The sequence below is a fragment of the Epinephelus moara genome, chromosome 1 (assembly GCF_006386435.1).
Source record: "Epinephelus moara isolate mb chromosome 1, YSFRI_EMoa_1.0, whole genome shotgun sequence".
Lineage (NCBI taxonomy): Eukaryota > Metazoa > Chordata > Actinopteri > Perciformes > Serranidae > Epinephelus > Epinephelus moara.
The window spans coordinates 15,164,165-15,181,312 of record NC_065506.1 but is presented as its reverse complement, the minus strand read 5'-3'; the positions used below and the strand labels follow the sequence as shown (position 1 = coordinate 15,181,312).

Genomic DNA, 17,148 nt, shown 5'->3' with positions numbered 1-17,148 from the left:
GAGTGATTTTACTGTTACAAGTCCCAGTGATGTTATACTCTATATCAGCACTCACGGAATGCCTCTCGTCCAATCAAATTACTCGGTCGGAACTAACCGTTGTATAAATAAATATATATTTAGTTCTAACTAGGAGCTAATTTAGAAAAGAAAATTTTGGTTTGGTTATACTATACTAGGTACTTATACTATATTGACTGGGTATAATAGAACTGCATTACTAAAAAGAGACTAAAATACAATTTTCATTGACTAAAACTAGACTAAAATGTCATCAGTTTTCGTCGACTAAAATGAGACGAAAATAGTCATGGATCATTCTGACTAAAATAAGACAAAAATGCTCAGACTTTTAGTTGACTGAAACTTGACTAGACAAAAGAGTATAAATGTGACTAAAACTAATAAAAACTAAAATGACAGTTTAACACAAAGACTAGACTAAAACTAAAATTAAAACAGGCCGCCAAAAACAACACTAGGGGACACTACTTTGCACAGACGTCACGACAGAAAACTACAAAATTTTCCAATTTGACGTAATGTACTATTTTACATTTCCAACACAGTTTAACATGGGTGATAATCTGACTGCGCACATACCTGTTCTCAATTCACAGCTCAATTCCCTGGTTGTATTTGCTGCCAATTAGGGTGGCTATGTTTGCTCTGCTGAGCAATCCCAGTTTACCGTGTTGCCCTGCTGCTTTCATGTTTGGTAATCCTCTCAGGAAGACACCTGAGATCCTGATGGTGTGTTCTTGACCACATATCATCCCCTCCAAATTACACACACAGAGGCAAAAATAACAAGCTAACAGTAAGCCATTTTTTTCCAGGTTAAAATGTGAAATTATTTTTACCCGTGGTTTAGTTTATAACAATGTCTCATGGCTTGTAGGCACAAAAGTGTTTAATCTCGATTTTTTTTAAAGGCAGTTTTAAATTTGTGCTGTAGAAGTGAATCCACGTCAATCATGACCACAGTTACTATCTTCTTTTAAAATAAATAGTACCTTCTGCCAACTAGGAGCCAATGACAACAACAGTACTTGGCAAACAGAAAGTCAAACTGCTGTGGCAACAGGCAATCAGCCCCACATGGCATCAAATTTGTGCCATTTGAGCATACACACTGTTGTTTTCCTACACTGCATGGGAACACAGTGAGTGTGGGGCAATCTCCACATAATGGCCTCTTGAACCAAGAACATTTAAAACAACATTTCAAAACTGTATTATCCCACCAGTGAGCAACAGCAGCAATCAATGATTTTTAATGCCATCCATTAGTCCAAAACTATATTAATTTCTAAATAAGTACCACTAAAACCACACTTTCTGTTGTCAGCAGGTGGAGCTTTGGCTCACTTGTTCCAAATGACCCATTGCCTCTAAAAATGACCACACAGAAAAAAATCGATTTCTCACTAAACCATATTTAAAGTAACTCACTGATTAACTCTCCAGTGACCAGACAAATTAAGATACTTGATCACTTAATGTGACTGCTACACAAAGCAGTCCCACACCGATTTTCAACATTGCCCACAATGTCTTTTTCAACCATAGACTGTATAGACTTACTGCCCCACTTTACACACATGAAGCTAAAATATCCCAGAATACAGCTGCTGCCATCTTGCTCTGGTGACGTCATTCGCAGCCAGAAGGTGTGCAGTAGCGATCTCTACAGTATCAAGTTTTCCGCCCATACACCCGTCCAACCAATCTCGAGCAGCACTGCTGAATGTGAGCCTAACAATTGGCTCACACAATTGTCAATCATGATGTAAAAATTCCCCTTTCATAGCATTTAATAACCAATTAAAACCACACTTATCAGACACACAAACACTTGAACATGCAGCAGCGTGATGAAACTACCTTAAATGACAGAAACCATCTTTGGGAAAAATGTATGTGTGAGTTTTTAGTTTGGCCCATGTCCCGTCTACTAACATGGAGAGGACAAGCTTTATGACCTATACTGCAGCCAGCCACCAGCTGGCGATGTTTCGGCTTCACTTTAGGGGAGCTGTCCTGTCGTCCATCTTTAAATACAGTCTATGATTTCAACCTACACATATTACAAATCACAACGTTTTTACTTTAAAAAGGGATACGTCATCCCCCATATCCCCCATTCATATATTAATTACGCACCCCAAGTTACATTAAATTTGTATTGAAAATGTTTTTTTCTCCCATGCCTCTGTTGAAAGAAGAATCCAAAACTGAAACAATTATTGACAAATTGATGCCATTGGAGTCCCCGTTGAAAACAGCAATTAAATCACAACAGACGGCCCTTTCTGACAGACAACAGTTTGCCTTCTTTGGATTCTTCTTCCGCCAGAGGCATGAGAGAAAAAAAAAGCTTTCCTCACAAATTCTGTGTCACACGGGGTGAGTAATTGACTTACAAATGGTCATTTGGGGGTGGTGAAGTATTCCTTTAGCATGCACAGAGATAACACAGACATCAGTCTTGAGTTCCTGACTAAACACAGCATAAAGACTAACCGCTGACTCACATGGGTCCACATAAGCATTACAAACTGGAATCCAGCTCGTAAGTGTCTCACTAGAATGCCTGAACTGCCACCTCAGACAAAACCCCTTGCAGTCCATAAATGTTGCTGAAATGACTCATGGGACAAGCTAGCGTTCTACACACAGCTGTTCATTTTAGATCCATTACAACAGGGCCTAAGACTTTGTTTTTACTCAATTCAACCTTTGATTTCACAACCTGGGACAACCGTTCAATCTCAAACCCCGGATGCTCATCACAGCTGCAGCTGACCACTACAACCATTGGAAATCCTAATTAGCCACATTCACTGCGGGGGAGTGAAGAGTGGGCAGCTAGCCCCTGATGCCTTGCCTGTTCAGCAAACACACTATCAGCAGGCTCTTCACACATCAGTGCACATGAATAGCACGGTCAGCCTGTAAGCATCAACACAGGGCTGGATGTTGACACAGACAGGGAGAGGCTCGTTGGTATGGCTGTGGTTCATGGCCCCATTTCAGTCAAGGACCTTTGCAGATGGGCAAACGGTCTGCCTAACCAGAGCTCCTACACACAGGACACAGGTTTTGTTGTCACCTGCTGGCTGCTGGGGGATAGTCGAGGCAGTACTCGACACACAGGTTGTGTTTTGGCTCAAGGGCATAAGTTTGGTTTCAGGAGTGGGAGTGGGGGTGGGGGGGCTAATGGTCTGCTGCCAGTAAGAGGACAGTGTTCAGAGAGATTTAAATGAGTCACTCAAACTTTACTGTAAAATGGTAATCATTCATGTGTTTACTACACCAGGGTAAATGCAGAAAAGGTGGGGTTGGAAAGATAATACCAAACAACACTGCTGTGTTGTCAGTGGAAATGAGAAAGATTCAGATTTGACAGCAGTGGGCCATGGAAAACAAGAGTGTTCTTATTAAAAAAAAAAATGTGGGAATTTTTCACATGTGCATGTTTCTAGTTGGAGATAATCTGTTTCTGCTGCACCCAACAAAATCTGTGGAGTCACTGGTACATGTGTTGTTTTAAATTTGCTGAATTCCCACATAAATATGATCAAATAGGAGTATGTGGGTGCTGGAAATCATGTCTTCCTCGTAAGTGTGTGCAAACCATGAGGAAATGTCTGTTGCTTTTGCTGCTGGTCATATGTCACTTGTGGGCCAGGAGGCTGTGTGGATGCTGCTAAGTTACTAGCCAACTGAGGTCCAGGAACCGCCTGAAGCCTGTTACAGCCAGCTAATGCATTCTCCCAACCTCCCCCTCTGCTTCTTTTCTCCCTCTCATGCTCTTCCTCTCTGTCTCTTTCCCTTCCTTTCTTTCCTAAGCTCCTCTTCTTTTTTCCATGAGCTACTGCTTTCTACATCTCCCAAACCCCATCCCCCCTCCCTCAAGTGCTAACCACTCTCCTCCACCACGCTCTTTTCTTCCCGCTTGCACTCTCACATGTGCACATGCACACAGACACACAGACAGACACACAGAAACTGTGGCAGCTACCACAACAGTGTGCAACCTCCCCCACACTCCAGCAAGGCAGTGTGCAAGTGCCTCTGGCTTGCCCTGACCCACATCTTGATATAGCCCTAAGTATGCTTACAGCTAAGTCCTGAAGACACTCCTGCCACTCTTAGCCTAATCAGGCCTGACCTGCTGTCGGCGCACTGGGCAGATAGACAGGCCAGGCTGGACAGACCATTATCATTTTCAGAAAGCTTTCAGGTGGCCCTAGGTACAGCCTCTCCACCACTGATTGCAGGTTTCCTACCAGAACACGCACATGTTCTATCTGGGATAATTAAACATTAAATGAGGGGCTAGATTCTGGGCTATGCCGCACTGGGAAGAATACATAAATTCTCTTAATGTCAGCACGGAAATGTTATCCATTAATAAAGCAGACACAAGTGCAAATATAACATCTAATTAATTTCCACTGATCAACCGTCATCCTCCAATTCCCCATATTAATCTAAACTTTGAAGAAATTGGGGTAAAGAACAGAGTGCATAGGGTGTGCAGATATAAATTAGACTAGGACAAAAAGAATACATTCAGAGGGTTGCCCTGCTACAGTAAACCTAATATATAGTGTCATGTTAATTTTTTAAGAACAAAAATATTGACACTAATAATTAAGTTTGTAACACTGCATTACCTTTTCCTCCTTGCATTCAACAGGTGGTGGTTTCTTGAGCTCATGTCCCCTTTCCTGACTGGAATCGACCCAAGAACAGTTGGATTCATCCTGCTGGCTCAGAGCAGCCTCCAGCTGTGGCAGTAGGTCAGGCAGGAGGTCAGGAGACTCCAGGCCCCCCAAGTCTTCCTCCTGAGCATCTGATGGCAGGAGACTGTCTCCCAATTCTTGATATCCATTAGTGTTGATGGCCCCGCAGCTCTGAGGCTGCTCAGAGGGCAGCTGGCTAGCCATGCTAGGGTAGCAGTTCATAGACTCACCAAACATCTCAGATGACTTGCAGTTTGCCTGGGTTTCCCCAGAGCAATGTAAGGCCCGGAAAGGGCATTCCTCTGCCTGGCTAACCGGGGTCCTCATAACAGCTGTGGTTGCAAACTGACACACTGTCCCCGAGAGCTCAGGCACTGTAGAAGTGAGGGGTTCAGTGCTGGTGGTGGGCATAGACACTGAGGCTGTGGACAAAGACTGCTGACTGAGACTGGGCATTTCTGGCTCTCCAGGGTAGGAAGGGTATTGAGCAGGTTGGTAAGCAGTGGCAGAACTGACTGAGCATGTGGGCAGGGAGTGAACCATAGATGACGAATGCATGGGGAAGGGCAGGTTAGAATCTTCCGATCCTGATCCAGAGAAGGCTTGACCTCCCCTGGCCAGCTGGTAGCTACCCTGCTGCTGCTGCTGTGGTTGCAAGCAAGTCCCACTCAGAGAAGCATTTTGACCATCCAAATAAGACTTACTTGGCATAGCCCTTGAATGGAACCTTGGTCCTCCAACAGTAAGTTGGTGCTGAACCTGCTGCTGAGCATGATGACCTTGCTGTTGGCTCCGAGATTGACCTCCCTGGTGGAAGGAGAAATTATGATGCTGCTGTTGCTGCAGGGACATAGTCTGTGTGTTAATTTGTTGGTGCTGGCGTTGGTTTAACAGCTGTTGCTGATGACTTTGCTGTTGTTGCAGCTGCTGCCGCATTCTGTGGTGCTGCTGCTCTTGTTGTTGATGACACGGGCGGTGTTGTTGCTGCTGTGTTTGTTGTTGTCTGACATGAAGTTGCTGGTTGTGCAGTTGCTGCTGCTGATGACAAAGCTGTTGTGGTTGTTGAGATAAAGGGTGGTACACATTCCCATTCCGATCCTGGTTGCCCCACATTGGACTACCACTGTTACAGAACAGCCCATTGGACTGAGGTACTTGGGTCATGGCAGCATTATGGTACTGGCCATGCTGGTCTGCAATCACGCCTCCACCTCCACCACCTGTGCCCCCAGGTCCAGAAAATGCCTGCACCATAGGATTCTGTGCTTTGATGCCAATGTAGTGACCCATCTGCTGACTATAAGCAGGCATGGCTTGTTGGGTAGTAACTGGTGGCATCATGTCTTGGTGCTTCCCTTGGTCTAGAGACTCCACTTGGAGGGGCTCGAAGTCGGCACTGAGGTTTAGCTCATCCACAAGTGATGGTGCCGAGGGGAAGCCATCCTCATCCAGCCCTTCCAAACCTCCAACAAAGAGGTTAGGGTCATTAAAGAAGTCCATGGCAGAGCCCGGAGGGGAACTGGAACCTTTGGAACTCCACTGGATCCAATCTGGTCCCAATGAGCCTCACTGTGAGCTACAGCATGTCCATTATATTGTGTCCCTTTCCAAAAACAGAGGAGAAAAAAAATACAGTACAACATTAATATGAGAAGATGGAAACTGTGCAATCTCACTATGAAATTTATGGTCTACGTGTAGATCTGATTACAGTTTGCAAACAGCCTATAAGATACTCATTAATATAATCCAGCAGTCACCACACCACCCACAAATGAATCATTTTCCAGCAGAGGTGACGTGGAAACTTATCAAGTATTTTTTCCCTGTGATATTTATTGTCCAATTCATCATCAGTGATACATGTTTGTAGGCTACTACAATTGCATGAATGCCCTTCCAGTGTCAAAAAAAAAAAAAAGCAGGTAATGTCTAGGTCAGAAGGGTCGGGGGAAAATTTGGTACCGTTAATTACCCATCAGCAGTGCCTTTTATGTGTGTAGCAAAGCAGCTGGTGCAAACCAACCGCCAGCCACCAGCAGGTGCCTCTTCCTGTACCCCCTCCCCTTTCACACACACACAAAACGCACCTCAACCCCCCACCCCCACCCCCACAACCAATGAAGCGGCCTGCCCTGCCGCTGCAGAATGTGTGGGAGGTGCAGACAGCTGATAGAATTTCAACAGCTAGGGCCAGAGGCAGATGAGGTTCTTTGAGCGTGTGTGTGTGTGTGTGTGTGTGTGTGTGTGTTTGAGTGTATCTCTTCTGCAACCGCAGACCAGCGGAAGATGACAGAAGCTAACCCAGGTCAGTCATTATATGCTGACTTGCTATGCACACAGGCAGGCACACAGGAGCATGAACAAACACAGCTATCTATCCAGTATTTTAGTATAACTTGTAGTAGTGTTAACAAGATACTGGAATTGGTCACTGTGATACTGTACTTTGAAAAATATCATTAATTTGATATTTTTCAATACCATTTTTTGATACCATGGGGAAAATTGACATTTTGGGCATATCATTTTATTTTTTTTATTAAAAGATAAATTTAAAAAGGCTTTAACATGATGATGACTTTTCTTGATTAGCAGCAGACAACTGCTGAGTTACTATAGTAAATACTCATTAAGAGAAAGCGAGAAAGTGCGGCTTGTACTAGTATATCGTTACTACGGAAAATGAGTGCTGAAGCGGTTTCCGATATTCGGTCTCGGAATATACTGATAAATCGATATTTGACAACACTAACTTGTAGAGATACTTCTAGTTTCACCAACTACCATATTTAAACTGACAGTCGAGCTGAAAAGTGGCATAGCAAAGTAGTATTTTCTGTAATTGTTGTCTTAAATATGCTGGGTGTTGGTCAGTTTCTAAGTCCATAACTATGGCAGCCTAAACCGTATCATGTGTGATACGTAAAACATGGGCCAAACAAATTATTTTTAAAATTACTTACTGTGAAGGCAAGCGATGAGTACATAAATAACACTGTAATGGTGGACATAGTGTCCATGTGCTGTGGCAAATACATAGGTGGCTATACTTCCTTAAATCCTATTACACATCCCAAGGACACAGACAACATTAATTTGTGCAGTCTGCCAGGTAATCTAAAAATGCAACTTTTGTCAGGATTTTCATAATTGAGAAACATTAGCAATATGCCTGAGGTTTTATATTAAAATGTGATTTGAATTGCCAACCTTTCAACATTTAGGCTATGTTGTTAAAGGGGGGTTTTGGCTAAGTGTGTGAGAGTGTGTGGAAGGAGGGTGGGCATGACTGCGAGAAGAAACCAAAGGATCTTGAGTAGGCCCAGGGAGAACACTGAAACTGCATACAGAAAAGCCCCAGCCAACCAGCAGGTCAGAACCCTGAAACCCTGCTTACCACTGCATCATGGTGCTCTCACTCCTGTTCTGTGGCTGACTTGCAGCTTGTGAGTGTGTTTTTTTTTTTAAACAGTGCATGATTTTAAGTCTCACAATATTTTGACACAGATCATAATTTGTGACACCTGTGGTTCCTCAGTTGTCATATCACTTATCTAATATGACAAGGAGCACAAAGCCTACGTTTTATCCACTGACTGAGCTGTTACAAGGCTCTTGTAAGTATATTCTCTTTATTTTACACAAATCATATGGTTCTTTTTAGTGTTGTACAGGCAGGTCATTAAACCAGAATAGTTTCTATCTTGTTTGTCAGAAATTCTGTTTAAGACCGATGACAGGCTATAGAATGCTGCTGGATAAATCCGAGTGCTGTGCTTCACACTTCATTCACACCTGATGTTATTAGTTTATTTAATTTGCATCACTGAGTTTTTTTGTTTCTAGCCAGCAATTCAGAGTGTGGTAGAATAATTCAAATGACTAAAAACATTACGCCTAAACCAAAGTTAAACCATAAACTGAACAAACATAGGTAGGAAAATGATCCAACAACATCACTGCCTCCAGTTCCCTCAATGGCTCACTGTCATGCTATCACACACATACCTACATACTATATCACCCTCCCCACCAACCACCATCAACAGGTCCTAAAAACAATCTGTTCACACAGGCATGAAGTCGTCCGTGTCAATTTGGGTTGTGCCTCCAACTTTGTTTACTAAGCTGTTTAATGGGTAATCAGGTTTATCCTGGTTATGTTCATATTCAGGATATAGTGTTTACATGAGCACAGAGAAATCTTGTTATTCATTCCACATATACATTACAGTTTCTTTCAAAGTACACCAGCTAGCATATTAATGTTTCTCATAAACAGAATATGGTGTTTACATGCTCATAAATGGGATACTCCAAAAACCTGATCATAAACAAGTTATTCAAGTCCATGTACAAACAGTCTGAGAGGAGAGATGATATTGAAGAAATGACAAAGGAAAATGTGCACAGTTGCCACATCTCAGCAGTATAAATAAACATTTAATGATTTTTTTTCTATGTGCTTGGGTTTCTGATAATAATAATTCTCATTTAAGATGTGCATTAATCATTTAGATGATAGTACTGATTTTGTGGCCATCACAAGACAATGTATGAAGTATGCTTGTGTCATCATTTAATAAACATACAATGAGTTTAATTTTCATGGCATAGTTTTTGTTGTTGGTTTTTTGGGCATTTGAAATGATTCCCAACCCAGATATTCTCTTTATGGTGACAATCAAAGTAAGTCTGAGACGAAGCCAAACCCGAGTTGAAAGCTGAGGCGCAGCAGTCCATCCAAGCTGGATTTACAACAGTTAACTGGAGGTAAAGCTAAACAGTATGTGCCATATGAAAACTGAACTGTTATGGGTTTAAAGAAATAATATCATCTTCCTCATGTGCCATGACTCAATGTAGCATATCCCTGAGTCTGCTAGCCAGGCCTCTGCTAACCTTTAACGCTCCAAGCCTGGCCCTGAGACACAGACCAGTCCCCTCAGCCTTCCAGCTGTTTCCTTTATCATCATGACGTTGTGAGCACCATTGAGGCACGTGCAGCTCAGGCCTAATATCAACAATAAGTGCGTACAAAGCTGTCCTGAGGTCGCCATTAAAGCCTGGAACTACAAATGGCCACTTCTGCGCACTTCAGTCAAACAACATAAAACCAACAAGTTGTAGCTAAAGCAATATCGAAATTGCGGCAACATTAGCGAGGACTGAAGTTAGCCATTTTGGGAACAAAGTGCCATTGTGTGCTGTAACTAAAGGCTCATTTAATTTAGTATCACACTCAAGACTCTTTAAATGTTGTACCTGGCACAATGGTGACATTAGGCCTACCATTTAACACACGACAGCGCGCTCGTCGCGTTTCAAAGGTTTGAATAAGTTTAATAAGGAGTGTCGTCTTCATTAAGGAGACACCGGGCTCACCTCTGAAGTCTCAGCATCCTCTTCATCTTCAGCCCAGCAATGGCTTCAGCTCCTGAGTGCGGTGTTTGGTAAGCCAGCGAGGCGGCAATGTGTTGCGCTACTTTACGCACAACCGTCGGCCAAGTTGCAGCGATATGAACGCACGCGGGACATTTGATTTGAGATGTTAATTGGTAGCCGGCTGGCCGCGAGCTGCTGAGTTGGTCGCACGTGCTCCTCGCCACAGCTCCACTTTGGAAACCACAGGATTCAAAAGGTGTCGTGACGCTTCCACACTGAGCGAGAGGAGGAGGGGGAGGAGGGGGAGGAGGCCGGAGACACGGAGAGGTCGACAGTGATGGTGTCCATGATAATACAACTACTTCGTTATCCTCGCCCGACTTTCGTCTTCATTAACGGTGAAACTGCGGACGAACCGGCGCTGCTGACATACACCGGTCCACATAAGAGTGCGGTGCTAACTGGCTGAGCCCGGCTGGTCGCTGTCAGTTCAGGACCACCGTGACCAAGAACCACTGATGACTACTTTGGGAGCCACGCACATTTCCATTTCACCCAACCGGCAAACTGTGAGAAAGTCCGACGGCATTTGCGTCTTTCTATAGAAACTTACGCAAAAACTAGCGCAGACAAGTTTGGCAAGTGTGTTATTTGTACCGGGAAGATCCACACTCAGCAAGGCGGTGTGTCATAAGACAGCTGAGGCGAGCCTCCCTGACCGACTGTCAGCAATTTGACAGCTCCCTGCCTGAATGAAACACAAACCCTCGAGTCCGAAACACTCCTCACACAAACCACACGAAGAAATATAATTTCTTACCTGAAGCGAACCTCAAAGTGCAACTCCAGACGTGAAGGTTGAGAGATCGGTGAAGTTGTGACTGTGTTGTTAGTTGTACTCCTGCTGGCGACAGCGGCTCTACCGCTGCTGCTGACGTGACTGTGATAACACCGCATTTGCATATTAGTGACCTCCTCTCTGATTGGCCCGCGGACAGTTTGCCACAATTTCACCTTTCTTTGTGAAATTAAAATCGCCCCCCACAGTGGGTGTGCTTTGAATCGGTGGCGCCCCCAGCCAGCCCCTGAGAGCGGCTGATTAAATCGTGGTTCATATGTAAAGTCCTTATGTTGACAGAGTGCATAAGATGGCCGCGTACACGCCAGAGCCAATCTGGAGAGGTTTTACTTTCGCACATGCACCGGAGTCTCTCCTCAATGCAAACATGACAGGGGTGGGAGGACTGCTTTCCACTGCAGGTACATATCGACCTCTGGTGGCTGACTGAGATAAATACTGCCCTGAATTAAATTAGGACTCCACTCATCTGTCGTCCTCAGTAGTGTCTTCATACTGACCTCATGCAATGTGTTTAATGGAGAAGTACTTTAATGTCCTGGTTTTGCCAGTGACCCCAGGTATTCTATCAATTTAACATCCTTTGATTAAAAAAATAATTAACAGAATACTGTCTGAGTAGTATCCTCCAACAATTTGTGAGACTATGTACAGTTGACAATAGCTCAGGTAATTGTGTAAATGAATGTTTGTGTGAAGCTTCGCCTCCATGTAGATGTAATGTACCTTGACAAAAGAAGACTACTTCCTTCCTCCTTGTCCCTTTCCCTTTGTTGAAGAGCAGTTAACACCTAGTGACAATGCAATCATGGAAAACAATGGGGATGCAAACTTAAAACTAGAAGAACTTAAAAGTCTGTGCTCTGCAACAGGTATTTCAAGCATGTAAAACCACTTTAACCAATTCAAGTGATGACAAAAATTCCAATCAAGACAGTTTTTGATCGTTTTATTGATTTCAGAGAAAAGCATTAAACCTCACGCCATCTATGCAGCGATATCTTTCACAAACCGGAGCATGAATGGTACCGTATGGAACACATTAAAACTCACACGTTTGAAAATGCCAGCAGCCCAAATGTCAGTGTGTGAAGTACACTGAGATTTTGTTACGTCCTTGCCTTTCGCAGCAGCTATAAATAGATCTAACAGGTTTCAGCACCATATCTGCTTCTAAAAAGGCTGTAGTCCTTCTGGAGTTCCCACACATTATTAAAAAATCCACCCTTTTCCCCCCAAAATCCTTAGTTTGACAATATTTGCATATTGAAAGTGGCTGTTCAACATTATTAACAACTAAGCCAGAGCCCTCCTAAGATGATGACATTTCTCTGGCACAACAGAAAAGATGGATTCTTGCAGCTGGACAATAATCTGTTTTGTGCTGCTCAGAAACTCTATAACAACAAAACCTTATCAAAATACATTTCTGTTTTTCCTTCTGACTTATGTGGGAATCCTGCCGTGATTTATTTGACTTGTGATGATATGATCTGTAAGAAAGCTTAAGTAACATTTGCAAAGACAACCAAAAAAATCCACATAATAAATCCAAGCATCAATGTAGACAGGTCTCTAAGAGTCAAAGCTTAGCACGGCAACCATTATTTACACATCAAACCTTTAATAACCGACAGCCAAAAAGGTACATAACACATTCAAAATGATTTAAAATCAGACAAAATAAAATACAGGAGCTTACTTATTTAGATCTCATTTAAAACCATACCTGCCTGCTCTGCTTTATATATATATTCTTATATATTAGAAACTAAGACAATAGTTTACACAGTGGGATTAAAAAGAAATCATTGTCCGATAAGAAATATAAAACATATGTCTAATTGGGTAATGGGAGAGGTGGCATTTAGGAGGTTTCATTCACACAGCTGTGACTGACAACATTCCAAGTCTGACAAATAAACAGTCCTGAGCCAACTTCAACGAGTGGTACAGACCATGTTGTCCACCATACTTACCATGTGAATGCTTTACTCAAACTTTTCAGCTCCTTTTTGGGACAGTTTGTTGTATCACCGAGCCCAACATGTGCATGGATCTGAAAATCTAAATGAGAAAGCTCTTTGATTGCATTACAGCCTAAATGATGTTGCTGGGACATCCATTTGTCATCGTCGATTTACATATGATACAAACTTTGTTTCCTTACTCTAAAGCTGTTTGAGGAGACGCCTACAAAGCTTTTAAAGCTGAGCAATAATGTGGAGATTTAATATAAAGTTCTCCCAACTGTTTCAGGGATCCAGTTCACATAAACAGCTGAGGCGAGCCAGTGGCGTGGCATCCCATGCATGTGCCTCCCTCTAGTGGCTGCTGCAGTGACAGCGCAGGTTCAGCTCTGTGGAGGACTGTCGTCTTTGCTGAAGGGCTGTGTTGACCCCGGCTTCACCCAAGATAGACCTGACACCTGCGTTCCCTTGTGGTGATCCTCAGGCCGTCTCTAGAGCAATACAGGCAAATAAGTAACATGACAGGAAAAGCTCGACAAATCAAAATGCTTATAGCTCAAACTTGTCAACCAAAACTCTGAGATGGTCAACTAAACTGGAGTTTGTTTTAAAAACTTACTTTGTACGTGAACATCCGCTCCTTTGCCTCCTCATGAACAGCTGGGTTCCACGGAGAAAAACTATCACAATGATAAGAGTGGCAATGTAAGTGAGAGACAACTTCAGAGTCTCAACACACACAAAGGATTAGGGGGTGTGTTTTCTTGTGGTGGTGAAGGTTCTGGAATGTTTGGGGGACAGTTCACCAACCTTATTGCGTAGGGATCATCTATCTTGGGCTGGTCAAAAAGATGACTGTTGCATAGTTTCACACTATCCACCACTTTGCTTTTGAACAACTGCACGTCCTTTTCATATCTGAAAGGAAAAAAAAACTGTTAGCTTTATGACACATGTGAGACACAAACTGTAAATAAAGCCTAAAGTAAATTTAAACCTTTTTCTTGTGGAGGAGATTTAAAGACTTGCATATGGCACTGCAATATGAAGTACCAAAAGAAAAACAGAGCTTCATGTACAAAGCTGCGACAGGCAGCTGGCAAGAAAAATGACTGGAGTTCCTGGTCCCTTTTTTAGATTACAGATAATGAATTTAGCTTTTTTTTTTTTAGAATTTAACGAGCAAAGACCTGGGGCCTGTATCACAAAGCAGGATTAATGTCTTAGCGAGGTAACTTCAGGGTTAACCCTGCGAGGTAACTTCAGGGTTAACCCTGGGTTTTCGGTCTCATGAAGCCGGTTCAGTTCTTATCGGGGTCACCATGGTAACTTACTCTGAACGGCTATTCTGCTCCAGAGTTCAGGGTTGAATCTGATCCTATAAAAAGCACCACCCACTGGCCAATCAGCTGTTCGGAAAAAATGACTCCACTGACAGAAATGCAGCCCAGTCATGACGGGAAGTTTAATTCATTTGATTGATTTTGATTTGAAAGTTTATTTTAAACATTAAAAAAGAAAAGAAAGTAACAACAACAGACAATGAAAAGATTGTTCAAAAAGGAGTGGAAAGAAGTCGAACTTTCATCCCACCCCTTCATAAGAAAGAAACTGATAATTGGCGGACACTTAATAGCACCATTAATTAGTGCCAACATTTTTTTTCTTGGAGGAAATGATCCCTGTTAAAGATAATGGGCCTAACTGACAGCTTTGCTGCTGGAAATGTGGAAAGTAGCCTATCATGTCTACATTTCATGGTGTTTGAGGGATATTCCTTTTTGGTTTTTAAAGAGGGAGACTAGGTATATTTTTGCGCAGCTGTTAATTTCTAACACAGCTCAATATCAGGATGATTGTATTCAGACTATCAATTTGGTGTTGATTGATTTAATTGTGGCGTCAGCTTTAAGCTTTATTGTAGCATATATAACGTTATGACAAAGAAGACCAATTTATCAGATGCAATGATGTTAGACGATAATTGTAATACACGCAATTCATCTGCGCAGCATTGATTTCATGGGATTCAAGGGTGTGATCAGGTACAGGTACAGGTACTGTAGCTACTTGAACCAGTGATGAGTAATTTAACCTACACATAATTTTATTTGCTCCCTTGTGTTGTCTTGATTTTTCCCTCTCTCCTCCTCTATTTCTTCTTTCCTTACCCGTTTTTTTTCTTCTCTATTATGTGATTTCATTGATGTTTTGACAGGGGAATTTCTTTGATAAGCTTTTAGTGGCTTCTAACCTCTCCGACACTTTTCTTTTTTTAATCTTGTAAATTTTATACTGTCTGTTTTTGACATTATGTGCAAATAAACTAATCTAAACTAAAACTAAACATTATTTATCCCGTTATGCGTTGCCACGCATGTTTCCTCCTCCTGCAGCTGCCACGGTGTTGGCCTATTCATGTTGCTTTTCTCCTCCTCATATTTTAGTAGAATTAATCTCTGATCCTCACGAGAAATACTTTTTTTTCCCCTCACATACGGCGCTCTGTGAGGACGCTCAGTGACACTGCGCTTCTCTCATGATTGTGATTGGTCCGCTGCGTGCGCGTTCACAGCTCTTGATAAAGCAACCCTGGGTTGAGTTACCGAGTTGATATCCAGCGTCGTGATACCGATTATCCTGATTGCCATTGTTAGGGTTAGTCAACCCAGGATAGGTCTGGGTAACCCAGGAAAGGTTGATCTCGCTTCATGATACAGGCCCCTGTACACGCTGTTCATTATATTTCTGGTTTGTATCACCTTCTATAGTAAAAGGCAGTGACAAATAAACTGTGATGCTGCTGCTGAATTATACTTACAGGTGCTTCTATTAATTTGTCCTTTGCATTTATATCCATGAGGTGATGCCAATTAACTCTCTGCATATTGCAAGACAATTTAACAGCACCGCAACCTACATCCTCCAAAATGATCATACAACCACGATCTAATAGAGTTTTACCAAAAGCTGAGGATTATAACCTTCAGGAAGAGACTATTTACTGCAGGACTGCTGTTTAAGACTGCATTTATTTAAGCTAGGTGTACCTAATAAACTGGCAACTGAGTGTATTTCACAGCAGACATTTCAGCATGTCAGCAGGGAAAGCACAGGTGTACCTTAGAACATTAAAAAAGGCTGCATTCCATTTAGGTGAGCTAGTTTGAGGGTTCTGGTATTGAGCATGCTGGCTCAGTGGAACACCTGATTGAACTGAGCCAACATTCATGAAAAGCCTGTGTTTTTTCCTGCTATGACCAGTCAAAATGTCAAATGTCAAGTGACATGTATGGAGGTGTATCATATTTGTTCTTTTACTCTTATGATGTTATTGTTATGTTTGTAGTGTCTTGTAAGCCCAAGGGTCAAGGCCATGCAGGTTGGACACCTTTTGACGCACAACACTTTGAAAAGTAAATTTAGCTTACCATAGGTATGCTCCATGTACTGATTAACAATCTGCTTAAGCATTTGACATTTGTAACAATACTTCCTTGTGCCATACAACCACTTACGACTTGATCAAATACAATTCTGCTAAATACTCAGTTATGTCAGTGGCTAAAGAACCAATACAATGAGTTTAGATTTGCATTTTAATTCTATTCAGCCTAGCAATATGTATATTGATTTATTGATTAATTGGGATCACATTAACAGCAAAACTGTATCAAAACATCTTCCTACAATCTCTCACACTATGCTCAGTACTTCTGGAACATACGCATTTTCACTAGAGGAAAAAAACCCTTAGCATTGGAGCAGCAAGTCTGTGTGTCTTCGGGTATTCGACACCTCAAACCTTGTTACATTTCCCTAAAACACAGTTGTTTCAGTCCTCCTGGCTAGAATTTATTCACTTTGGGGAAAGTGGTATCTGTGGCAGCTCCAAATTATGCTCAAGGCATTTTACAGTGGACAGCTTCTGCACCTACGTGGAGCATACAGTGGGCTTTGTCTCTCTCCCCCTGATGGACACGTTTGTTATGACACACTCACATTTCAACGATCACATTTAAGTCCTCCCAATGTTTTATCCCGCCCATGGAATTACACAGTATGTCCCACCTGCCTATCCCGTTTCACTCAGAAATACGTCACGAAACTGTTGCTAGATTCTCTTGAAATGCCGTTGTATGTGGACTTAAAATAAATAAATAAATAAATAAATAAA

At 42.3% G+C, this 17,148-nt stretch overlaps 2 protein-coding genes across 10 annotated transcripts in view; both read right to left on the bottom strand.

Moving 5' to 3' along the window:
- Positions 1–11,066, bottom strand: part of chd9 (chromodomain helicase DNA binding protein 9) — an 82,501-nt gene extending 71,435 nt beyond the window's left edge. For 2 of the 5 annotated variants that reach the window (XM_050044158.1, XM_050044165.1), the window contains exons 1-2: positions 10,143–10,870; positions 4,686–6,357 (exon numbers count right to left, since the gene is read on the bottom strand). In XM_050044158.1, the coding sequence (XP_049900115.1) occupies positions 4,686–6,254 (1,569 nt within the window). In that variant the 5' untranslated portion in view covers positions 6,255–6,357; positions 10,143–10,870. Of the gene's footprint in view, positions 1–4,685; positions 6,358–10,142; positions 10,871–10,962 lie in introns of those variants that run through there. The other 3 variants (XM_050044133.1, XM_050044150.1, XM_050044141.1) reach the window with 2 other exon arrangements.
- Positions 11,067–11,935: 869 nt separating this feature from the next.
- The window catches only part of aktip (akt interacting protein), a 10,412-nt gene continuing 5,199 nt past the window's right edge, over positions 11,936–17,148 (bottom strand). For all 5 annotated transcript variants that reach the window (XM_050044318.1, XM_050044326.1, XM_050044335.1 and 2 more), the window contains exons 8-10: positions 13,782–13,889; positions 13,591–13,651; positions 11,936–13,462 (exon numbers count right to left, since the gene is read on the bottom strand). In XM_050044318.1, coding sequence (XP_049900275.1) covers positions 13,355–13,462; positions 13,591–13,651; positions 13,782–13,889 — 277 coding nt within the window. In that variant the 3' untranslated portion in view covers positions 11,936–13,354. The remainder of the gene's footprint in view (positions 13,463–13,590; positions 13,652–13,781; positions 13,890–17,148) is intronic.